We start from the raw sequence: 25,459 nt of genomic DNA, 5'->3' as shown, positions 1-25,459 counted from the left end.
GTGGAGTTGGGTGAAATAGCTATAGTATTTCCCGAGTGTGCCCGGCTATCTTTACCGTCTGGTATAAGGATCACAGCATTGAGCTTTGTATATAGGGATTTCCAAGCCGAGGACCTGACAGCGGAAATGTAATCTCGCCTACATTTAGCTGCTTACATTATACTTGTTTTTTTTACTTACTTCTGAACAGCATTCAGTAAATGAAGAAACCACAAATTATTGTTTTATTAAGGAAATCAATACAAACAGGAGAAGGTCGGCCTGCGCCTGATGCCTACATTTCTCTACATCTATATGAACTACTGTAACAGTATGTATTGGCACACGTGCAGAATGAATATCCATGTGATGGTGCAACGGGACACAAGGGGTTCCCCTACCATAGACATTTATCGGGTGTTCCGTCGCCTGAGAGGAGACTGCAGCCGAGGTGGGGCGCTCTGCATTCAAGTCTATGGGAGTTATGGAGACAGTCAGGCCAAGCTTGCTCAGTTGTTTCCATAACTCCCATAGACTTAAATGGAGACTGCTGCAGATACACATACAGTAGCTATCTGGCCATTCACTGTCTAGATGTGAAAGATAGCACCAAGGACAGAGGCTTAAAGGGGGCTTCCAAGTTGAAAAAAAAATGTTGGAAAGGAGGCGGAGAAATGATGTAAAATGACCTATTACTCCTCTGATAAATTCCCCGCTATTCAAGCACTAATGCTCTGGTGGTCCCGGTCTTTTTTTGCTTGACCGCAAAGATGACAAGTTTGCATACCCATGTGATCGCTGCAGCCAATCGCTGACTTTCATACCAATGATTGGCTGCAGCGGTCAGGTCAGTATTTCGGTATGCCATCCCTGCAGCTACTTTAACAAAGGGGAGCGAGGAGCTGCATAGCGGGTGGTGCTGGAACGCTAGGGGATTTATCAGGTGACTAATAGGTACTTTGTTATTTTATGCCATTCCCCTTTTTGGACCAATTTTTAAACTCGGAAATAACCCTTTAATTGGGCTACAATCCAAAATCTGTAACAGGACTATCAACTGCCAACGACTTTCAAATTACTGGTCTGGGAAAACGGACCTTATGAGCCACCTTAGACTCCAGGACCTGGGGTGACACCAACCTCTGGTCAAGGGACCCCGATTTCTCCGGACAAGTGGCACCCTTAGGGGCTGGTCATATGTATACGTTAAACATGGGACAAAAACATGATGTGAACACAGCCTTAGCAGTTGAGCTCCACTCTAACCTAAAAAGTGCGGCAAATCCTGTGAATATACTGTAAATGTCTATGGTGGTAAAAACCCCTCTACCATTTTTTAGCTCATGGTCTGCATTTTACATTACTTTTCCTAAGAGAGATTTAAATTTCTTATAAAAATGAAAAACCCAACGTCACTAGAAAGCGGATGTTCCGATGAATTACTGCAAATACAAAACACTGTACACTTTGATACTGAAATCCCTGTAACACCATATAAGAGGTTTAACACTGCACGAAAACACAGAAAAGTCCTGAATATCCCCCCCCCCCAAAAAATAAAATAAAAAAATCACCATTAAATATAGTGGAGAGTCCTCCAATTCTTATCTTCTGGCAAATTTCTGGATATACGCAGAGGTCGGGGGTCTCCTTCTAGTGCTTCTACACCCACACCACCTGGGAGCGGAGGACGTGGTGCTTGTTGGCCACCCCCTGTTTTCTTCCAATAACCCACGGGTCCAATCTCTGGAGAGGGACGCCCTGCACAGGTTTCCCTGTCTGGCCTCTTGTGAATTTCCGCAGTTTTTCAATGCGGTTTTCGCCCGTGTGACTTGTATAGGCGAATCGCCTCTTTTCATGTACCGTATTTTTTGGCCTATAAGACGCACCTCTGTTTATTAAAATAACAGGAAAGAGTTACCATATGTTTTTTGCCCGCATGGTCATAAAACATCTTGCGTAAATGCATCCTAATAGATATAACTAAAAAAGGGCTGAACATTTCCAATTTCATGGAATAGGACGACTGGGATCCATATTTACGAGTGCATTTTTTATTTTGGGAAGTGGGTGGGTGGGTGGGGGGGGGTGATCTGTTAAAATGTTATTGCCACATGATGACGCCGTTATGGAAACTCTATACTACACAGGACTGTGGTAATACGCGGATGATGACATCTTGGCTTTAGAACTGCAGATGCAAAGGTACAGTATCGGCGCTGCCACCAGAGGGCTCCACTGCACGTTCTTTTTGTCCAGTGTTGCAAATCTATATCAGACACATTTTCTGTGCGCACAGTTGACGGAACGCACTGGGTATTTCTACATTTTAAGCTGGGACTAAAGACTGGGCCGTTTCTTATATACAAAGGAGGCAGTGATCCTATGGGTTTAGGCCTCTGGTCTAGAACAACTCCATAGAAATGAATTAAAAAGTACATACATACATACAGAATACTGTACCTTACTAGTAGCGGACCTTTCCCATTCATTCCTATAGAGGATGCATCAGGAATCTGAATCTAATATTGCACTAGTAACATCACCGTGGGGGCCATGAACCACAATTAAAGAGGACACAGTCTATACGTTGGCAAAATACCAGATGTAGCAGAGCTGAGTTACCCAGATGCCTTCATCGATGAGGCATGAACGTGTAGCTAATACAAAGCTATACCAGCCGCCTTCCACTGTCTGAGGCTTTACTTATGCTTTATGCATGATGAACATCCCAATATATGGCCCCAGTTAGCAACCCGCCATGTGGGTCAGTCAACAGCAGTGGAATAATCCTAAGGGCTCATGACCACACACATAAAACAACTCAGAATGGGCCCAACCCACCAGCTCCAGCAAATGTACGACCGTTCTATTCATATTAAGGTCCACTGTGATTTTCTAACATCTTTATAGGGTTACAGGTCTGATTTTCAGACATAGAGCTCCAAATGACCTAACTCCCTCACACAGTCCTAGAATTAAAGGGGCTGTCTCATCAGGGACACATTGCAGCCCCCCCAGGGGTGATCAGCCGACCACTGTCGGGTTCACCTGGCATTTCTGCAGGGGAAATGTAAGATTGCTCGGTAGCCATTTAGAGGACAGCACGGCGGCTCAGTGGTTAGCACTACAGCGCTACAGACCTGGATTCAAATCTGACCAAGGACAACATGTGCACAGAGTTTGTATGTTCTCCCCGTGTTTGCGTGGGTTTCTCTCGGGTTCTCCGGTTTCCTCCCACACTCCATAGACATACTGATAGGGAACTTAGATGGTGAGCCCCGTTGTAACACAAGGACATCTCGAGTCCACCAGAATTGGAGCTGCTTGTACAGCTGGATTCTCCATTCTGGCCCATAGAAAAGGGTCACATGAGGTCTCTATGATGTCCATATGCCCTAATAGGCCATATGGACAAAAGTTGTCTTCATGACAACCCCTTTCAGTGATGAATCTCTTGTTGGCCACAGGCGCCACTAGGGGGAGCTCAACGCATATGAATTTGTTTTGCTTGTATTGAATCTTTATCTCTGAAAAGTCACGCAACCAAAAACATTTGGCCGACTTGTCTACAACTTGCTGCCATGCGACTATTTTAGAGCTGTGACTCGGTTGTAAAATAGACAGCCTATCTGTAGAAAAGTTGCAGGCGATTCGCAGTCGTATGCAACTTGCCCTTTGGTCTATGAGAGTCACATGAGACTTGCAATGAAAATTCGAACTGTGTTGAATTTTTTTTTGCAATTGCTGTGTCTCAGTCCCTGCATGTCGTGTGTCACACTGCGACCCCATTGCCGCAGTGCAACATCGCAATCTTCATGTTGGGCCACATGTCGCCACCTAAATGAGACCTGTACAATGTCTTTGCAGTAAGCTCCCCCTAGTGGCTGCAAAAACGGTATAAGCAAGTTGGTAATTAGAAGTAGCAGTTCAGTGCTGGGCCCCCTCTCACAATGGGTCCTAAGTAGCTCCAATCATTTAAATATTCAGCTCTGCTACATCTGTACATTAATGGATCACATGAAATCACTGCTTCCAATACATGAGGAACTCTTTAAATGGATTCTGTCAGCAGTTCTGACTATGCTAAACTGCTGGCAGCACTAGGTAGTGGTGGGGGAAGCAGGACAAATATGCCTTTTGCGGAGCTTTTCTCATCAGGAGTAGGGGGAATATTACATTTTATTCTGCCAGATTCTGCTCCTACAAGTCTCTAGGAGTTTCACTGTGAAGCGCTCTCTGCATTGAGCTCTTTCACTGCTCCTCCCCTCTGCTGGATGACAGATAGACTGGTCTCCTGTTTGGATGCTACAGCTGTCACTCACAGCAGAGGGGAGGGGCTGTAAAGCTCCACCCCCTCCACACTTGCAGGAGCAGAAAACTTCATATTTACACTACCCCTTGTCATAAATGCTTCGCAAAAGTTCTGTTTGCCCTGCTCTCCTCTGTCAGCTATTGAACATGGTCAAAACTGCTGACAGCCTCCCTTTAACTATAGCTGGTATGGATGAATACAAAAATGAGGGAACAGTAGCAATGTCTGCTGCATTATTTCCTACTATCTTTATGCCCCCTGCTGGCTGACGGTATAAGAAGTACGTGTCTCGTCACATCACCGTCACTCTCTCAGGAGATATGTGTGCCGCGGTGCTGCTCGGATTCACCTTGAAGTGACTCTTCTCCCAGCCTCTTTTAATCCGTCGTAACTTTTTGCTGACGCACGGGCAGAGTAACACGATCTTTCCAAGGATTACTATTGTGGGCAGGATTAGCGCTAAGACAAAGTTTGGAGGGGTGTAAAAGCGGTAATACTCTTCTTCGAAGGCCCTCTTCCAGCCGTATATCAAAACATGGAAGATGCTGATCAACAAGGCGACGTATCCAAGAGTGGACTTGAGGGAAACAAAAACATTAAGATTGTAAGAAACTTAAATAGTCAATTGTCTTACAAAATTTGTCTACAGTAGCTATGCCAGCCCGTGTGTCTCCATGGTAACAGACAGTAAACAAAATCCTGTGTAGTCGGAGCAGTCATACTCCCTTCTATCTGCCCCTTAGGTCCAGCGAATATTCTCAATGCAGAGAAGACATACAAAAGAGAGCATGACTATAGGATCAGACTACACAAGGTTTGTATGTTGTCTGTTACCATGGAGATGCATAAGTCTGCAACAGCTGTGGAAGCAAAACAATAGGAAATATTTAATGAAGACTATTTGCAAAGTTGCTTCTTTTCTTCATTTTAGAAACACTGAAGCAATATAAAAACTTGGATGTGAAGGTGGACATAGCCTTTAGGCTCTGAGTTAGAGCTCCATACGCAGCGTGACAGCGGCCCACTGCATAAGGGGTTAATGTAATGTAAATTGTGCGCTGTGTGTAGGGGCAGTAAGGAGATACCTTATCAGCCAGCCCCTTAGTAATAATCGCTAGGTGTGGGCTGGCCCCTTCCCTTCCTCTAGCGAGAAGCAGTTCAGTTGTGTGTAGGCGATAAGTGAGAGAGCAGCAGGAAATCTCTGAATAAAGAGCAGCCCCTGAGAGAAATAACTGCTGGATACAACAGAAAGTTTAGCGGCCATCGCAAATGGAGAGTGCTGGAGAATACAAGCCATTGAAAGGTAACATATATCTGCCTGCTGCATTGTGGTTGGGGGGAGAAGCTGAAGACACCTCATCATATTAAGGAGACAGACTGTCCATCTGTTGGAAAACGACCTCCACAGCTGGGTACTTGTAGATTTGTATTTTAAGAAAAGCAAATATTTAATAATAATAATATTATATATCATATAATATTATAATATTGAGAGAGAGAATTTGCACCTGAATTACAGATATAAAGAGAGATATTGCACCCCTTGTCCGAACTGGGGAAGATTGTGCAGGATATCTAGATAGACGCAAAGGGGAACTTTATTCTGATTGAACCCCCTATACATAGCCTTGGGAAAGCTATCTATGTAACACGTATGTGATAAGTACAGTCCCTACCTCTGCTAATACGCGTATTGTGAACTATTGAAGTTGCCATTAAAACAGATCATCTGTTACCTGCCTTATCATTGGGTGCACCGACACCTGCATGGCTGCAATATTCGGGGACCCTGACTTGCACTCCCCAACACCAAGGGCACCTCGAACCACCGTCAGGCAGAAAGACTCCTCAAATCCAGGGTGCGCACAGAGGGAACAAGGGTGCATCCGCCCATCCATGCACAACCACCCTCATCATTACCGCCACTACCATTCTTGTCCTCTTCTCCCTTCCTGGGCATACTACACATCACGGGCGGTGTTAGATTGCTATTGCCGCAGCTTGGGTTTCAGATTTATCGCTCGCTATCAATAATTTCATTTTGCTGCTCAGCATTCTCTGTGGGTCTTAACTTAATGGAGGATTTTTATCTGTCCTCTCCAGTTTCTCTGGCATGCTGCAAGAAACGGAGGAAATGAATGGTGTATTATATGGAAGCCCTGATTGCGAATCCTAGATTTCTCCAGCATGCAACTCCATGTGATACGTCCTGCTTGCGGTCAACGAATGGGAGCCTCCACTTTTTGTTGCCAGTAGATTTCATAGCTTTTTATTACACAATACATGTCCTTTATTTTCTTACACCAGAATACCCCTTTAAGGAAGGAAACTGAGGATACTTTCACACTCACGTTTTGGGGCGGATCCGTCATGGATCTGCAAAAACGGATCCGTTACAATAATACAACCGCATGCATCCGTTTGTATTATCTGTAACATAGCCCAGACGGATCCGTCATGAACTCCATTGAAAGTCAATGGAGGACGGATCCGTTTTCTATTGTGCCAGACTGTGTCAGAGAAAACGGATCCGTCCCCATTGACTCAGTTTTGTCAAACGCTGCAGGCGGCCTCCAGAGCGGAATGGAGACTGAACGGAGGCGAACTGATGCATTCTGAGCGGATCCTTTTCCATTCAGAGGGCATTAGGGCAAAACAGATCCGTTTTGGACCGCTTGTGAGAGCCCTGAACGGATCTCGCGAACGGTAAGCCAAAACGCCAGTGTGAAAGTAGTCTGAGACATGACGTACGAATGTTACAGCAAACCAAAGCCACGCCAAGGTATGTGTTGATGTAAGGATTAAAAGGCACTTTAGTTTTTATGAGTGCACTAATTTGATCCATGTGGTACTAAGAGACAGAAAATCCCGGTTAAATTAATTAAAATTGTAGGTGCTGGTTGTTAAATGTAAGGAATCCAAACTGAATCATTAATATTAAAGAGACTCTGTCACCAGGATATGTCAGGCTAGACAATAAAATATTTAAAGGAGTAATCCGGGGGAATAGCAAAAGGCTCATGGGCCCTGGTGTAGAGGCCCTAATGATGCCTCTAAGCCTCTGTATCTCTAGTGGTCTAGGGCAGTGAAGGGGTTAAGGTCTGTATGCCTGGTGGTCTACGGAAGTAAAGGTAATAGTGTCAGCATCCCTGGTGATCTAGGCCATAGAAAGAGTTAGGGACCATTTAGACAGCTGTATGTGTGAACGGACCCTACCAGTAGGACTCCCATTCAAACACAGAAGCGAGAACCCATCCCCCAGCTGCGGTCAGACATGAATGATACAGAACCCGTCCCCAACAGACTACAGCATTTTATATTATCATCCATTATATAATGTGTTTTTTTTTAATGTACTGGATTTTTCACAAAACATAAATGCTATCAAAGTTCCTAATTTTATGTAATTTCGGCTCATGTGTACGGCTGTGCGGGATCTGTGACAAAGCGCTGATAGATTGCTACGGGCCCATACTGTGCCGCCACGTAACCTCTGAGGCGTGCTGAGTATCTGTGAAACCAGCAGTGTCGTGCTCCTTTGCATGTTGTATCATGGAGGCACCATATAGCGGGACACAAAGGGGGTCATTTACGCACTGATATACGCATATATCTGTCGCAGATTGCGGCACAAAAGTTATTTGCAATCTTCTACTTTTCCCCGCTTACACCAGGTCTAAAAAAAGGGGGTGGTGTGGGCGTGGACGGATCTATTGTGTCAGAGAAAACGGATCCGTCCCCATTGACTTGCATCGGGGGTCATGCTGGATCCGTCTTGCTCCGCATCCCAGGACGGAAAGCAAACTATAACATGTTGCGGTTTGCTCTCCGGTATGAGAACGCAACTAAACGGAACGGAATGCATTCTGGAGCGCTCTGTTTTGTTCAGTTCAATTTTGTTCCCATTGACAATGAATGGGGACAAAACTGAAGCGTTTTTTTTCCGGTATAGAGCCCCTATGACGGATCTCAATACCGGAAAACTAAAACGCTAGTGTGAAAGTAGCCATACATTTACACCAGCAGTGGATGCCCCGAAGTTATGTAGAGACCGGCGCTTCTACATAACTTCGGCAGATCCAACGCCAGCGCAGGGGTCATTAAAACGCCGGTCTTTATAAATTAACCCCCAATATGCCAATGGGCTGATAATAAGCAGGGTGCATAGCCGTGTGCATGAGCTCTATTGCTTAATTTGTCTCCATTGCATCCAGTGACCTCATCCCTCTGTGAACTAAATGCGTCAGCAGCGCAAATCTCTCTCCGGCCCTGATAGTTTGCTACAATGTATCAGTGCAGGCTAAAAATGTATCAACCTGGAGTCCACACTGTGGGGCTGTATGAATTGTAAGCAATTAAAGCAAATCTTCAGCTGTGAAAAGTCTTATCTTATGATGGGTTAGGGTTTTGAGCCTCTTGATGTAAATATGAATGTTTTCATTTACTGTCAGCAAGCAGAGATCTTACAAATGATGAGAAATTGAAGCACAGAGTATACTAGAAAGGTAGTAATGGGGTTGGCAAGTTATCCCACCTGGTGGAGATAGCCGAGTACAGCGCTCAGCTATTTCTGGCGGCCCCCTAGAATGAATGCAGCGGCAGGGAGCATGCTTGACCTGCCGCTCCATCAGATCAGGGGAACGGGACTCCCATTCTCGGGATCGGTTGGGGTCCCAGTGGTCAGACCCCCAGCGATCAGTTAGTGCAGGGATGGCCAACCTGCCGCTCTCCAGCTGTTGTATAACTACAACTCCCACCATGCCCTGCTGTAGTCAGTCTGGGCATGCTGAGAGTTGTAGTTTTGCAACAGCTGGAGAGCCTCAGGTTGGCCATCCCTGAGTTAGTGGATGAGGGCATAACTTGCAAACTTGGCATAACCAAGTACAGATTGAACATCCTCTGCCCTTAACAAGCTGTAGTCGTATGTTTCCACGTCCGTCATTTTTCATCGCTTAGTACCTGAATGAAGCTGAACTCCCGCCAGTTTAAGGCACTATTGACAGACGGGATGGAGGTGACGGCCAGCAAGGAGAGGAGGCCCAGGCTCATTATACCAAAGGAGATATACATTTCCACTCTCCACACTTCTTCTTCATTCCAGGAGTTCCCCACATTACCGTGAACCTGGGAACAGGGTGAGAAACATGAATTAAAGTAATCAATCGGAACGTATCGTGACGTCTCCCTAAGAGAAGCCGCATATATATATATATACTGTACACAGCACTGCTAAGGCCTCATGTGCAGGTATGACACTAATACTATGAGTCCCTACTGCAGGGGTCAGCAACCACTGGCCGCCCCCCCTATGGTTGTGAAATTACATCTCCCATCATGCTCTACTCACTTCTATGGAAGTACTAAGAACAGCCGATCAAGTGTGCATGATGGGAGTTGTACAACAGCTAGAAAGCTGGGCTGAAGGCTGCTGCCCCCCGCCCTTCTGTATCCTCCACCTAGAGCCTCTGATTTTACAAAGAAGTTAACGCTCTTCTCATACTCACCTGCTCCTCGCCCCTCTGGTCCAGCGCCATGGCTCCATTCAGCAATCTTCAGGTCCCCGGCTTGTTTGCTTCCAGCAGGGATACAGGTGGGGTCATGTTCTCTGCTGCAGCCAATGACTGGCCTCAGCGCTGACAAGTCGCAGAAGTGATCCAGTCTGTACCACAGCCCTCGAAGTAAGCAAGCCAGGGACCGTAAGAGTGCCCAATGGAGCCAGGGTGCTAGACCAGACCTACTGGGAGCAGGTGGGTGTGATTTTTTCATTAGGTACCACATACTCAGGGGTATTCTGATTATGTTATCCTCTATCCACAGGAAAGGGTATAATTATAAGATCAGTGGGAGTCCTACGGTTGGGAGGACCCCCACTGATCACGAGATCGGGGACCATAAACACCGTGAAGCCCCCGAAAATGGACAGAGCAGCCAGTCAGGCATGAGTGCAGCCACTAGATTCATTTCTATTGGCGCTCCGGAGATATCCGAGTACAATGCTTACCGCAAAGTAATAAATGGAGCATCTGCTCTATCGGGAGCTCCAAGGTGTATGGGGTCCCCATTCTCATGATCAGTGGCGGTCCCAGCAGTAGGACCCCTACTGATCTGATAGTTATCCCCCATCCTGGAAATAGGATATCTTAAAGGGGTATTTCCATCACAGACAATGGGGGCATATTGCTAGTATATCCCCCATTGTCTGATAGGAATAACCCTTTAACATAACTGGAATACCCCTTTAAGTAAAAAGGGGCTGAATCCTGGAAACCCCTTCAAGCCCAGGACCACGTGCCATTCATTTAAAATTTGCGGTCCTTAACGGGTTAAGTAGCTTTTTCTGCACTTGTAAACCGTATCCAGGTCTGCATCCACTTTTTGAAGTTTTCGTATCCACAAAAAAGGAAAGCCTAAGGGAAGATTTCTACCGGCTGGGATCCATTCCTACCTGTGTAAAACAAATATATGGCCCTGGCATAGACGAGCCCTTACATGTATGGCACTGCCACCTCACCTGCTGATACGCCGTATTGAGGAAGGAGTAGCGCTCCGACCTCCTCATGGGCAGGCACATGCTGTACACAACATGCACGACCGCAAAGAAGAAGCTGAGGAGACCCAGCTGTTTTCTACACTGGAGCCAATTCTCCAGCCAGGGGGGGAACCGTCTATACTTTGTGCCATAGTACAGCTGGTGAGCGGCCGCCAGGAGCCCGGCCAGGTACACCAAGGACAGCAGAGTGATGGCGACCACAGGCAAAGTCTTATTGACGATCTCGATGGGGATCTTGTAGAAGTCACTCTGCTGGTTTTTAAAGTACGGATGAATAATGTCTCGGATGAAAGAATAGACGAAGAAGAAAGTAGCCAGGCTGATGGCGATGACCACCGGGCCCTTCCAGGGGGTGAAGAGGCGCAGAGGCAGGTTCTCGATCTCTCTGGATGACGATAACGCCCCCATGTCAATTGGGATGAAATTCATCTGGCGAGCGAGTTCGATAACGTGATGCCGAGCCTGGACGTTATTGCTGCAAATATAGACCTGCGGTAAAAAAGAAAAAAAATATATATTATAGGGGTTTCTGTCCGTGGGGGGAGGTGGGGACGCTCAAGCGGCATAAAAAACATAAAAATAGGGATGCTAATCATCACCGATCCCCACCGCTCCTGTTCCAGTGCTTACCAGGCCCTCCCCGCTGGACTCTGCCTCAGGGTTTCTAAAGGCATCAGAATGGGAGCATCGAGGGATGGGTGAGTATACCCTTTTTTATCCTACTCTGAACCCTTTCTAATGATTTTTTCTCCGTGGACAACCCCTTTAATGAACCACAATTGCAGGTTAAGTAGTCACTAGGCTTCAGTTTGCCACCTAATGGGGTTATGTATGGTATAGACATGTGTTCAGTTTCCCTGCAGCGCCACCACAGGGCAAATCAAGCATTACACAGTGTCCATTTAAAGGAATGGACTGCCTGTATAACGCAGGACAGGACGGGTCCTCCAGAGCAAGAGATGGTCTTTGTAACCACTCTCTCTGCTCTGGCCAAGAGATGAGGATCCTGAACAGAGGACCCCCGGAAAAAGTGGAGACCTCCCAGACCCCCAAAAGAGCTGTCAACTCTCCCAGGCTCCGCACAGAGGGCTGCTTTCTCCTGACTCTATAAATATTAAAGGGGTTTTCCGGGATTTTGATATCGATGGCCTATTCGCAGGATAGTTCATCAATATCTGATCGGCGGGGGTCTGACCAATCGGCTGTTTGAAAAGTCTGCGGTGAGGGCTGAGGCCTCTTCCTAGTGAAGTTCATCAGTCACGTGCTGTAGGGCCTGGGGGCCGCAATACCAAGCACGGCCACTATACAATGTACGGCGCTGTGCGAGGAGGCAATATGCAAGCACGACCACCGCTGATGAATTGCAGGGTGGTCGTAACCATAGAAACGAGCAGTGTATACTGTGATGGAAAAGTGAACCAAGCAACCCAAGGAGGCAATATGGACAATCACAATACATTAGTAAGCGCCTTGTATTAACTTTCTCTACATGGTAAATGCCACTTGCTGAAGTGAGAGACGACCCCTTTAAGGATGTTGATGCAAATTGGAAAACCCCTTTAATTTTACTCTGTAGGTCCTGGTAACTTGTTTGTTAGATCCCCAGAACACCATGATCGTGTCACAGAGTGCCGATGGACTGCAGAAGGAGCCCCCTCCTACTGTCAGAGAACGTAGAGGCTGTGTCTAAGGGGCTGGAAGACCTAAGGACCATGGTCCTAGATAAGGACAACAGCCTGAGTATCGGGAAAATGTAGCACATCTGAAAAAGTCTCCTAAACGGCCCTGTAAAAAACAATCATATAGTGTTTGGTAAAAAGTTAAAGGGGTTGTCCTACAAAAAATATTCTACATTTTTCAAACCAGCACCTGGATCTGAATACTTTTGTAATTACATGTAATAAAAAATTTAGCACAGCCACTAAGCTATTCAATAAAATGTATCTGTATAGCGCCACCTGCTGTTTTTTTTCTTATTTCTTTGTCCTGCTCACTGAAAAGGCCGCACATGCTCAGTTCCATCCTTCAACTGCCTCCTGAGCTGTGACAGGTAGAGAACTGCAGCAGAAAGGACACCCCCAAGCGGCAGCAGAAAGGACACTTCCCTGAGCTGTCAGCTTGATATAAATCTAGCAGAGCAATGAATGGGGAGATCTCTGGACCCATGTCAGGTACAGGGCTGGTTCTAGCTTTGTTAGAAAGATATTGTCATGTATATATCAGGAGTCAGGCACTCCAGCTGTTGTGAAACTACAACTCCCAGCATGTTCCATTCACTTCTATGGGAGTTATGAAGAACAGCCAAGCAAGTGTGATGCTGGGAGTCGTAGTTTCACCACAGCTGGAGTGCCGAAGGTTGCTGATCCCTGCACTATATGATGTCTCATTTTCATTTTTTACATTAATCATGGGATAAACCCTTTAAAGGGCTTCTGTCACCCCACTAAACAGTTTTTTTTTTTGTGTACTTATAATCCCTATACTGCGATTTATGCATACATACTGTAATTAATCATTTTGGTTCAGCAGATTATGTTAAAAACGTACTTTTAAAATATGCAAATTACCTTGCTACCAGCAAGTAGGGCGGCTACTTGCTGGTAGCAGCCGCATCCTCCGATCGTAAAGACACCCCCTCCGCATTGTGATTGACAGGGCCAGCAGACGGGATCTTTCTCTGCTAGCCCTGTTTGCATTCAAAATCTGGCGCCTGCGCCATACCTGTCTTCAGTCGGCGCAGGCGCACTGAGAGGCGGATGCTCGCTCAGCCGCTCCATCCTCAATGCGCCTGCGCCGATGACGTCACATCTACACCCGGCGCAGGCGCATTGAGGAAAGAGTGGCCGAGCGAGCGTCCTCCTCTCAGTGCGCCTGTGCCGACTGAAGACAGGTACGGCGCAGGCGCCAGATTTTGAATGCAAACAGGGCCAGCAGAGAAAGATCCCGTCTGCTGGCCCTGTCAATCACAATGCGGAGGGGGCGTCTTTAGGATAGGAGGATGCGGCTGCTACCAGCAAGTAGCCGCCCTACTTGCTGGTAGCAAGGTAATTTGCATATTTTAAAAGTACGTTTTTAACATAATCTGCTGAACCAAAATGATTAATTACAGTATGTATGCATAAATCGCAGTATAGGGAATATAAGTAACCAAAAAACAAACAAACTGTTTAGTGGGGTGACAGAAGCCCTTTAATGAAACAAATGGCTATCAGTAAGCACTCTTCTCTTGGAGCATGGCTGTTGGAGGACCTTCCTGATGTTCATACTGATGACATCTGATACTTTTTGATGGCATGGGTAAAAATGTCACCAAAGCTGTTAAAACATCAAGAAGGTCCTTCTGCAACCATGGATATGACCTGGCATTGAAGGATGGAGGCGCAGAACTTACTTGGCTGCTGGCGTCTTTCGGGCCTAACTGCAGAGTCCATGCAGAAACCACATTGAATCCTTTGACCACGTAGCAGTCAGGGAGGAGTGACGACAAATACTCAGCATTGGACTCGGGGTACTGATCCACTCTCATGTTATTGCTGACGTCCACCAGGATTTTCCCACTGAGCAAATGCTTCAGGTCCCACAAGGATGAGTAATGTTCTCGGTGTATTGCTACAAATATAATGTTTGCTTTCAAAATGGCGTCTTCGTGGTGAGTCACGTCTACCACGTGAGGGAAGAAGTCGGCAGCGCACTTGGGCTCTCGGCTTCCGATAACCACGTGATAGCCGCATCTTATAAGCCGTATGGTCAATGACTTGGCAAAGTCTCCACTTCCCAGGATCCCTATGGTGGTTTTGTCTTCCTTTATGCCATTTGTTCCATTTGGTAGGAAGGACTCGTTCACGTTCTTGGGACTTCCCATCATGGTGATGGATTCCATCGCTCAGGAGATAGGCCTTTTATGTGTTTGCAACTGAAAAATCAAAAATATTTCTCAAATACAAGATATGAGGATACAGCAACTATGGTAAGGTCCATGTCTAGTGAGGTCAGATGGAAGAACTGAGGCTGACGATGTCCACTAATGGCTACATAGACACAAGGCCATTATAGACAGCTCATATATCGAGGAATACAATATATTAGGGAAGTTCCTTAATATTATAGCAGCTTCATGTTAGAGCTTGAAGCAGATGTGCTAGTTCTCCTATCTGAGGGCAGTATAAAATAGAAGGGGGGACAATCCTGCCAGAATCCATGGAGAAAGCCTGTGAGTCCTGCTTCCTTCACCCACTCATAGAGAAAGCCAGTGAGTCCTGCTTCCTCCACCCACCCATAGAGAAAACCAGAGTCCTGCTTCCTTCACCCACTCATAGAGAAAGCCTGTGAGTCCTGCTTCCTCCATTCACTCATAGAGAAAGCCTGTTGGTTCTTCTCCCCCTGCCCACCCATAGAGAAAACCAGAGTCCTGCTTCTTTCACCAACTCAAAGAGAAAGCCTGTGAGTCCTGCTTCCTTCACCCACTCGTAGAGAAAGCCGATGAGTCCTGCTTCCTTCACCCACTCATAGAGAAAGCCTGTGAGTCCTGCTTCCTTCACCCACTTGTAGAGAAAGCCTGTGAGTCCTGCTTCCTTCACCCACTCATAGAGAAAGCCTGTGAGTCCTGCTTCCTCCACCCACCCATAGAGTAAACCAGAGTCCTGCTTCCTTCACCCACTCATAGAGAAAGCCTGTGAGTCCTGCTTCCTCCATTCACTCATAGAGAAAGCCTGTGAGTCCTGCTTCCTTCACCCACTCATAGAGAAAGCCTGTGAGTCCTGCTTCCTCCACCCACCCATAGAGAAAACCAGAGTCCTGCTTCCTTCACCCACTCATAGAGAAAGCCTGTGAGTCCTGCTTCCTCCATTCACTCATAGAGAAAGCCTGTGAGTCCTGCGTCCTCCACCCACTCATAGAGAAAGCCTGTGAGTCCTGCGTCCTCCACCCACTCATAGAGAAAGCCTGTTGGTTCTTCTCCCCCTGCCCACCCATAGAGAAAACCAGAGTCCTGCTTCTTTCACCAACTCAAAGAGAAAGCCTGTGAGTCCTGCTTCCTTCACCCACTCGTAGAGAAAGCCTGTGAGTCCTGCTTCCTTCACCCACTCGTAGAGAAAGCCTGTGAGTCCTGCTTCCTTCACCCACTCATAGAGAAAGCCTGTGAGTCCTGCTTCCTTCACCCACTCATAGAGAAAGCCTGTGAGTCCTGCTTCCTTCACCCACTTGTAGAGAAAGCCTGTGAGTCCTGCTTCCTTCACCCACTCATAGAGAAAGCCTGTGAGTCCTGCTTCCTCCACCCACCCATAGAGAAAACCAGAGTCCTGCTTCCTTCACCCACTCATAGAGAAAGCCTGTGAGTCCTGCTTCCTCCATTCACTCATAGAGAAAGCCTGTGAGTCCTGCGTCCTCCACCCACTCATAGAGAAAGCCTGTGAGTCCTGCGTCCTCCACCCACTCATAGAGAAAGCCTGTTGGTTCTTCTCCCCCTGCCCACCCATAGAGAAAACCAGAGTCCTGCTTCTTTCACCAACTCAAAGAGAAAGCCTGTGAGTCCTGCTTCCTTCACCCACTCGTAGAGAAAGCCGATGAGTCCTGCTTCCTTCACCCACTCATAGAGAAAGCCTGTGAGTCCTGCTTCCTTCACCCACTCATAGAGAAAGCCTGTGAGTCCTGCTTCCTTCACCCACTTGTAGAGAAAGCCTGTGAGTCCTGCTTCCTTCACCCACTCATAGAGAAAGCCTGTGAGTCCTGCTTCCTCCACCCACCCATAGAGAAAACCAGAGTCCTGCTTCCTTCACCCACTCATAGAGAAAGCCTGTGAGTCCTGCTTCCTCCATTCACTCATAGAGAAAGCCTGTGAGTCCTGCTTCCTTCACCCACTCATAGAGAAAGCCTGTGAGTCCTGCTTCCTCCACCCACCCATAGAGAAAACCAGAGTCCTGCTTCCTTCACCCACTCATAGAGAAAGCCTGTGAGTCCTGCGTCCTCCATTCACTCATAGAGAAAGCCTGTGAGTCCTGCGTCCTCCACCCACTCATAGAGAAAGCCTGTGAGTCCTGCGTCCTCCACCCACTCATAGAGAAAGCCTGTTGGTTCTTCTCCCCCTGCCCACCCATAGAGAAAACCAGAGTCCTGCTTCTTTCACCAACTCAAAGAGAAAGCCTGTGAGTCCTGCTTCTTTCACCCACTCATAGAGAAAGCCTGTGAGTCCTGCTTCTTTCACCCACTCATAGAGAAAGCCTGTGAGTCCTGCTTCTTTCACCCACTCATAGAGAAAGCCTGTGAGTCCTGCTTCTTTCACCCACTCATAGAGAAAGCCTGTGAGTCCTGCTTCCTCCATTCACTCATAGAGAAAGCCTGTGAGTCCTGCGTCCTCCACCCACTCATAGAGAAAGCCTGTGAGTCCTGCGTCCTCCACCCACTCATAGAGAAAGCCTGTTGGTTCTTCTCCCCCTGCCCACCCATAGAGAAAACCAGAGTCCTGCTTCTTTCACCAACTCAAAGAGAAAGCCTGTGAGTCCTGCTTCCTTCACCCACTCGTAGAGAAAGCCGATGAGTCCTGCTTGCTTCACCCACTCATAGAGAAAGCCTGTGAGTCCTGCTTTCTTCACCCACTCATAGAGAAAGCCTGTGAGTCCTGCTTCCTTCACCCACTTGTAGAGAAAGCCTGTGAGTCCTGCTTCCTTCACCCACTCATAGAGAAAGCCTGTGAGTCCTGCTTCCTCCACCCACCCATAGAGAAAACCAGAGTCCTGCTTCCTTCACCCACTCATAGAGAAAGCCTGTGAGTCCTGCTTCCTCCATTCACTCATAGAGAAAGCCTGTGAGTCCTGCTTCCTTCACCCACTCATAGAGAAAGCCTGTGAGTCCTGCTTCCTCCACCCACCCATAGAGAAAACCAGAGTCCTGCTTCCTTCACCCACTCATAGAGAAAGCCTGTGAGTCCTGCTTCCTCCATTCACTCATAGAGAAAGCCTGTGAGTCCTGCGTCCTCCACCCACTCATAGAGAAAGCCTGTGAGTCCTGCGTCCTCCACCCACTCATAGAGAAAGCCTGTTGGTTCTTCTCCCCCTGCCCACCCATAGAGAAAACCAGAGTCCTGCTTCTTTCACCAACTCAAAGAGAAAGCCTGTGAGTCCTGCTTCTTTCACCCACTCATAGAGAAAGCCTGTGAGTCCTGCTTCTTTCACCCACTCATAGAGAAAGCCTGTGAGTCCTGCTTCTTTCACCCACTCATAGAGAAAGCCTGTGAGTCCTGCTTCTTTCACCCACTCATAGAGAAAGCCTGTGAGTCCTGCTTTCTGCATCCACTCATACACAGAGAAAGCTCACAAACAGTGATTGTCAACTTTTCTGATATAAGTTTGTATACAGGAAGAACTCTCAATAACTGTTTCTGTGTAGCAAAACAGGACTCACAGGGGGGTAAGAATGATTCATAGGCCTTAGCTATCGGTGGGTCAGGACTCACAGGCTTTCTCTATGTGGGTGGGGGAAACAGGACTCACAGGCTTTCTCTATGTGGGTGGGGGAAACAGGACTCACAGGCTTTCTCTATATGGGTGGGGGAAACAGGACTCACAGGTTTTATCAATGAGTGGCTGGGGGAAGCAGGACTCACAGGCTTTCTCTGTGGGTGGCCGGGGACACAGGACTGAAAGGCTTTTCTATGAGAGTGAGGAGGAAGCTGGACTCACAGGCTTTCTCTATGAGTGAGCAGAGAAAGACATACTCACAAGCTTCCTCTAAAAGCAGATGGGAGAAGCAGGACTCACAGGCTTTCTCTATGTGTGGATGGGGAAGGCAGGACTCACAGGCTTTCTCTATGTGTGGGTGGGGAGACAGGACTCACAGGCTTTCTCTATGTGTGGATGGGGAAGGCAGGACTCACAGGCTTCCTCTATGTGTGGGTGGGGGAGGCAGGACTCACAGGCTTTCTCTATGAGTGGATGGGGAGGCAGGACTCACAGGCTTTCTCTATGTGTGGATGGGGAAGGCAGGACTCACAGGCTTCCTCTATGTGTGGATGGGGGAGGCTGGACTCACAGGATTTCTCTATGTGTGGATGGGGGAGGCAGGACTCACAGGCTTTCCCTATGAGTGGGTGGGGGAGGCAGGACTTACAGGCTTCCTCTATGTGTGGGTGGGGGATGCAGGACAGTGTTGGAATTTACAGGAGGAATTATACCAGACACCTGACAATTAGGGTTTTCAGAAGATGACCTAATAAATCTAAGCTTGTAGGTGCTGAGGGGATGTCTCATCTAGAGACTGGACACCACCAGCCCCAGTGGATCCCTCTGTGGTCAGTGAGGTATGTGAGGCACTGCTGGGGTCCATCATGTGATGGATCCGACACTTTCATCATTTTAGTTGTTTTGCTCCTGGGACAGATCTGAACTAAGCCAATGTGAACGAGCCTCAAGACTTACAGCTATTTGTGTCCTCCTGATGACTGTGAGAAGATATTACAGGTGCCCATACAGATTAGTCTAAAGTGGATCAAAACGGATGATTTCAACTAAAATAAGCTTTCGTGTGTTAATTCGTTTGAATACTGTACGGAGCGAGCACTCCATACAGTATTAAAATGTATTGGCTCCTATGAGCCGAAGTTATTACTTCGCGAAGTCTCGGGTTCGGTTCCAAGGTACCACTTGTACCACTTGGAACTGAACTCGAGTTCGGGAAATGTTTTTTTACAGTAGAAATTGATTTATGAAGTTATTACGCAAAGTTTTGCGAGACTTCGCAAAGTAATAACTTTGGCTCATAGGAGCCAATACATTCTAATACTGTACGGAGTGAGTGTTATTATGCGAATCAACTTCGGATGTTTCATCCAAAGTAGATTTGCTCATCCAGGAAAAATGAATCCAACCAGCAAAGGAAGCAATATGGACAATCACAATACATTAGTAAGTGCCTTGTATTAAAGGGAACCTGTCACCGGGATTTTGTGTATAGAGCTGAGGCCATGGGTTGCTAGATGTCCGCTAGCACATCCGCAATACCCAGTCCCCATAGCTCTGTGTGCTTTTATTGTGTAAAAAAAAAAACGATTTGATCCATATGCAAATTAACCTGAGATGAGTCAGGGACAACAGGACACATATCAGGTTAATTTGCATATGTATCCCAAAAAAATTTTACACAATAAAAGCACACAGAGCTATGGGGACTGGGTATTGCGGATGTGCTAGCGGCTATCTAGCAACCCATGTCCTCAGCTCTATACACAAAATCCAGGTGACAGGTTCCCTTTAACTTCCTCAGTCTATATGATAAATGCAACCTGCTGAAGTGACACAACCCCTTTAAGAGATACAAGACAAAACCAGCTCGGTGCAGTCACTAATTAGACATGATGACATCCCTGAATACTGCCAACCGGGAAGTTATACAGGAAATATTATATAATGTCTCCAGGAAGTACAGGATAATTGGAGGAGGACTGCCAAAGCTATGGGGAATACTAAGGGGTCACTCTGGGATGGATAGACAGATGATATGTATGAGATAGATCAGGCATCCTCAAACTGCGGCCCTCCAGCTGTTGCAAAACTACAACTCCCAGCATGCCCGAACAGCCTACAGGTATCAGCCTACAGCAGGGCATTGTGGGAGTTGTAGTTTTACAACAGCTGGAGGGCCGCAGTTTGAGGATGCCTGAGATAGATAGATAATAGATAGATATGAGCAATTTCCGGAACACTTGGTACTGGATCCGGCATTAATACATCTCTATGAAAATTAATGCCGGATCCTGCAAGTGCGGTATTGTTCCAGGATTTTGGTCAGAAAAAATACTGCAGCGTGCTGCGGTATTTTGTCCGGTCAAATACAGTACAAGGGACGGAACTGAAGACATCCTGATGCATCCTGAACGGATTTCTCTCCATTCAGAATGTATTGGGATAAAACTGATGAGTTTTTTATTACCGGTATTGAGACCCTTTACCGGATTTCAATACCGGAAGAGAATAACGCTAGCGTGAAAGTACCCTTAAGAGCAGGATATCCATATATGTGTAAGGCTACTTTCACACTTGCGGTAGCAGGGTCCGGCAGGATATTCTAGTGGGGGAACAGCCTGCCAGATCCGTGCTTACGCTAGCCCACCGTGCTCCGGCCCCATTCACTATAATAGGGGTGGGCTGGAGGTCCGGCCGCAGCACGGCAAACATGCCAAGAGGCCGCCGGACAAAAACTACAGCGGACATCCAGCGGCATGGTGGGCTAGCGTTAGCACGGATGCGGCAGGCTGTTCCCCTGCCGGAATATCCTGCCGGACCCTGCGGCTGCAAGTGTGAAAATAGCCTAAATTCTGCCAGATGTATGTCTGTGCATTTAGCTGTGAGTGTCGGTCATCATACTTCATCTCTAATATTTCTGTTATCACTGTAAGTGCTCATGATTGCTGCAGTCTGCATATTGCGGATCCGCAAAACATGGATACCGGGTGTGTGCATTCCGTATTTTGCGGAACAGAACAGCCGACCTCTGATAGAACCGTCCTATCCTCGTCTGTAATGCCGACACTAACGGCCATGCGGACATACAGACACGGAGTCATTTCCGTTTTTTTTGCGGCCCCATTGAAGTGAATGGTTTCACATAGAGGCCACAAAAAATAATGGTACGGACATGGAAAAAAAATAAGTGTGTGCGCAGGAGCCCTAAGGTGGGCCCCCAGAATCAGTTACACTGGTGGGCCCTAAGTACCCCAGTCCGACACTGGGTATGAGATAGATAGATAGATAGATAATAGATAGATAGATAGATAGATAGATAGATAGATAGATAGATAGATAGATAGATAGATAATAGATAGATAGATATATAGATAGATAGATAGGAGATAGATATATAGATAGATAATAGATAGAGAGATAGATAGATAGATAGATAGATAGATAATAGATAGATAGATAATAGATAGAGAGATATAGAGAGATATAGATAGATAGATATTAGATAGATAATAGATAGATAGATAGATAGATAGATAGATAGATAATAGATAGATAGATAATAGATAGAGAGATATAGATAGATAGATAGATAGATAGATAGATAGATAGATAATAGATAGATAGATAGATAGATAATAGATAGATAATAGATGATAGATAGATAGATAGATAGATAGATAGATAGATAGATAGATAGATAGATAGATAGATAGAGAGATATAGATAGATAATAGATGATAGATAGATAGATATTAGAGATAGAGATAGCCCTCACCTCTCCCAGGGGCTCTCTCTCTGCAGTATATATATATACACCTATAGGCTCCATCACTCTGTGTACAGCCTTCACCTGACAGGACGTGCTGTCCTCCGCTCATTATCCCCGGTGTCCGCTCCGCCGCCACCCTTCAGTATTACCGTCTTTCCTGCTATTAGTAATCACGTTGCAGGATGATGATGAGGAGGATGATGATGTCATGTACATTCACACGCCTATCGGCGGACGCAGACTCACCTGTGTGACCGGGGCACTGCGGGGACATGGCGGCCTCTTCACGGTCCCGGAGCCGGTGACCCAGGCAGGGAATGCAGCGGAGGCTGAGGAGGCACGGTGCGCGCGAGGCGCCCGCTGATTGGCTGTCGCGGCCGCCGCGGCTGTTGCTTTGCTGAGGGAAGGAGCTGGGAGGAGGCACCGGGGCTGGGGCTCGGCTTCTTCCCAGTGCACAGAAGGAGAAGCCCCCTCCTCACCAGTGTACCGTGTAGGGCCTCACTGGGAAAGGTGTCCTGATTCAGATCTACGGGGGATGATGAGGCTTGTAGTCCTGCAGACGTTAGGATCTGCACCATACAGAGGAGGAGGGCCCCATAACACAGATACACATGAGGGTCCCTTTCAGCTGCTGCCTGGCACCATCACACCCCTGTCTGACAGCCACTGGAGACCCCCAGGGGCCCCTCTCCCATCTACATTACCCAAGTACATTTTATCAAGAAATCAGCTTGGAATGGGCCCTCTTTGGGGCCCCGCATGGGCGGCCTCGACTGTAGGCATGCCCCTGGGGTACAGCAGAAATTGGGAATTCCCTGCAGCCCCCTATATAATGAAGCCCCCCCTATCCATATGTCATATTGGAGCACAAAGGGGGATCCCTGACTCCAGACCGCCGCCTGAGAGCAGCCCCCCCACTTCAGCAGCGCCTCCATATATTCCCATACTGCGGCTTCTGGATCTATAGTTCACAGTTCAGGGGGGGGGTTCCGTTGTTCCGTGATCCGTTTCCGTTTTTGTTTCCATGTGTCTTCCTTTATTTTCGGAGGACCACCAGACATAAAGGAAGGTAAAAAAAAGGTCTAAGACAGGTTTGCCATGCAAATGATAGGAATAAAACGGACGCGGATGACAATCTTGTGTGCCTCACCGTTTTTTAGCGGTCCCATTGACTTGAATGGGTCCGCGAACCGTTTTCCGCGGACAAGAATAGGACAGGTTATATTTTTTTGACTGACTGGAACCACGAATCACGGATGGCAAACGGTGCACTATCCGCATTTTCAACGGCTCCATAGAAATGAATGGGTCCGCACTTGAAACGCTAAAATCGGCGGAACGGACGCGGAAGCAAACAACGGTCGTGTGCATGAGGCCTTACAGAACAGGAAATCATTACCTATTATTAGACCTAGTGGCCGGCGGGAAAATTGCAGGATTGTATAAACTTTTATTTTTTAATTTTTTAAAATATAATTATGGAAAATTAAAAAAGAAAACTCACCCAAAAATATGTTTAACATAAAAATGTGATTTAAACGATGGCACGTTCCCTTTAAAATTTTGGTGACCCCATTCTCAATGTAAGTTCAGATGAATGGTGTCTACGTGAACAAGAGTGGCGCTCCTCCTGAAAAATGTAGACTCTGTTTTTCTAATCTTTAAAGGGGTTGTCCCCATCTTTTGGGGGCGCTGCTCCCATTGACTTCAATCTGTCGGCTTCCGTCAGAGGGGTGGGATGTCGGACCCCCGGCGGTCAGCTAGTGATGGTTTATCCTCAGGCTGATGGGTGGGGGTCTGACACCCTGCACCTTCGCCGATCAGCTGTTTTGCCGTAGCCCCAGTGGACTGAGCTCATCACTGCAGCGCTGCTCCCATGGACTTCAATCTGTCGGCTTTCGGCAGGGGGGTGGGATGTCGGACCCCCGGCGGTCAGCCAGTGATGGCTTATCCTCAGGGCCCAGTATGTACAGTAGCCTCCATAATATGATATACGTCACCTCCGGCAGTACCGCGGACCCTGTGTGTGCTGAGAAGACGTAATGTGCCCTATAGGGGGCGTCTCGGGAGAGGTTTAATACTTTGTATGTGTCAGGCGGCAGAAATTTGCACGGCAGACACAAACCACCAGGTCGCCCTCTGTTCAATGAACAGCTGGGGAAATTAGCCACGCAGCACATTCTTTTTACATTTCCATGCAAATGTGACAGCTTGCGAGGCTGGGGCAGACCGTATCAGCAGGCACATAAATATAGGACTTAAAGGAAACCTGTCACCTGGATCGGGGTCACTAAACCACCAGCATGCCCTTATACAGCTGGGGTGTAGGGTCCCAAACCTGCCCATAGTAAAGCCGCCCTCCCTGTAAAGAATAGTAAATGAAGTTAATGGTAGATAAGTTCAGTGCTTGCTCTGTATATTGGGCGCATGCGCAGTGACGAGAATGGTAGCATCCTTGGCTTCATAGGCACAATGTGCATGCACCCGATCAGTGATGGTCAGTTCGCAGTGTTGGCCAGCGAACACATGCGGGCTGCCATCTTTAGTAAGGTAGACTCACCCGTCCGGCGATGCACAGGTAAGCCCTGCTCCCGGTGACTGCATTTGATTTCAGACCGGCACAGGTAAGGGCTTACCTGTGCATCGCTGGACGGGTGAGTCTACCTTACTAAAGATGGCAGCCCGCATGTGTTCGCTGGCCAACACTGCGAACTGACCATCACTGCACCCGATGCTGATGGAGATGAGTCTTGGGTTCATAAGTTGCATCTCCATTCATTATAGTTTGCAGGGAGGGCCTGGTTTAGGAACCCAAGCCCCAGCTCTACAGCATGCTGGAGACTCAGAGCCAGGTTCCCTTTAGGATTCTTTGCTCCACGTGGGCAGGGGCCCACACAAATCTCATAGGGCCCCATAGAAAAACTTAGTATGGGCCTCCCGCACCTAGTTTCCCAGTGTATATGCATCAGTCACTCCCAGAACAATGCAGAAAATGTGCCGTGCCCCAGATTTCTAATAATTTGACCTTTCTTTTTTTTTGTCAAGTGGGAGAAATTTTTAATAAAATTTACATTCTATTAAAAAAGGTGCCTTTGACCTCACCCACTTTATTCAACTTTTTATGGAGGAAAAAAGTGCCAACAGGTGCTTCAAAAATATAGCGCTCATTCTAAACACTATATTTCTCAAGACTGGCGTAAATACATTGATACATCTGCTTCCTATTCTATTACAAAGCTAGCTGCCTGCAGCCACCACTAGGGGGAGCTCAGTGCATAGACGTTAATACAACTACCGTGGAAAACCTCTATTTATCTCTTTGCATTGCGCACCCCCTATTGGAAGCTGCACGAAAACGCAGTGTTTTCACACCGGGCCCCATAGCAATCGCGGCG

General features: G+C 47.2%; 1 protein-coding gene across 3 annotated transcripts; it reads right to left on the bottom strand.

The window, feature by feature from the left end:
* Nucleotides 1-210: 210 nt before the first annotated feature.
* STEAP2 (STEAP2 metalloreductase) lies at nucleotides 211-22,502 on the bottom strand. Of its 3 annotated transcripts, none has more exons than XM_040434519.1 (5): nucleotides 22,311-22,502; nucleotides 14,236-14,757; nucleotides 10,806-11,333; nucleotides 9,254-9,418; nucleotides 211-4,871 (listed from the first exon to the last, which is right to left on the bottom strand). In XM_040434519.1, the coding sequence occupies exons 2-5, from the start codon at nucleotides 14,722-14,724 to the stop codon at nucleotides 4,587-4,589; spliced, it is 1,467 nt and encodes a 488-aa protein (XP_040290453.1). In that variant the 5' UTR covers nucleotides 14,725-14,757; nucleotides 22,311-22,502; the 3' UTR covers nucleotides 211-4,586. The 3 variants fall into 3 exon arrangements, with proteins under 3 accessions (XP_040290453.1, XP_040290454.1, XP_040290455.1); XM_040434520.1 differs by lacking the exon at nucleotides 22,311-22,502 and adding an exon at nucleotides 22,112-22,295; XM_040434521.1 differs by lacking the exon at nucleotides 22,311-22,502 and adding an exon at nucleotides 22,146-22,295.
* Between the last annotated feature and the right edge of the window lie 2,957 nt (nucleotides 22,503-25,459).

The sequence above is a fragment of the Bufo bufo genome, chromosome 5, assembly GCF_905171765.1.
Source record: "Bufo bufo chromosome 5, aBufBuf1.1, whole genome shotgun sequence".
NCBI lineage: Eukaryota > Metazoa > Chordata > Amphibia > Anura > Bufonidae > Bufo > Bufo bufo.
Note: the sequence above shows the minus strand (reverse complement) of the source record. Positions and strands in the feature narration are given on the sequence as shown.

Bases quoted from the DNA above. Each gene is read 5' to 3' on its own strand.
- STEAP2 (XM_040434519.1), bottom strand. From the start codon at position 14,724: ATGGAATCCATCACCATGATGGGAAGTCCCAAGAACGTGAACGAGTCC. The intron at 9,419-10,805 runs GTGAGGTGGCAG...CCCTGTTCCCAG, and splicing joins TCAATACGGCGTATCAGCAG to GTTCACGGTAATGTGGGGAA. The intron at 4,872-9,253 runs GTACTAAGCGAT...GTTTCCCTCAAG, and splicing joins GGGAGTTCAGCTTCATTCAG to TCCACTCTTGGATACGTCGC.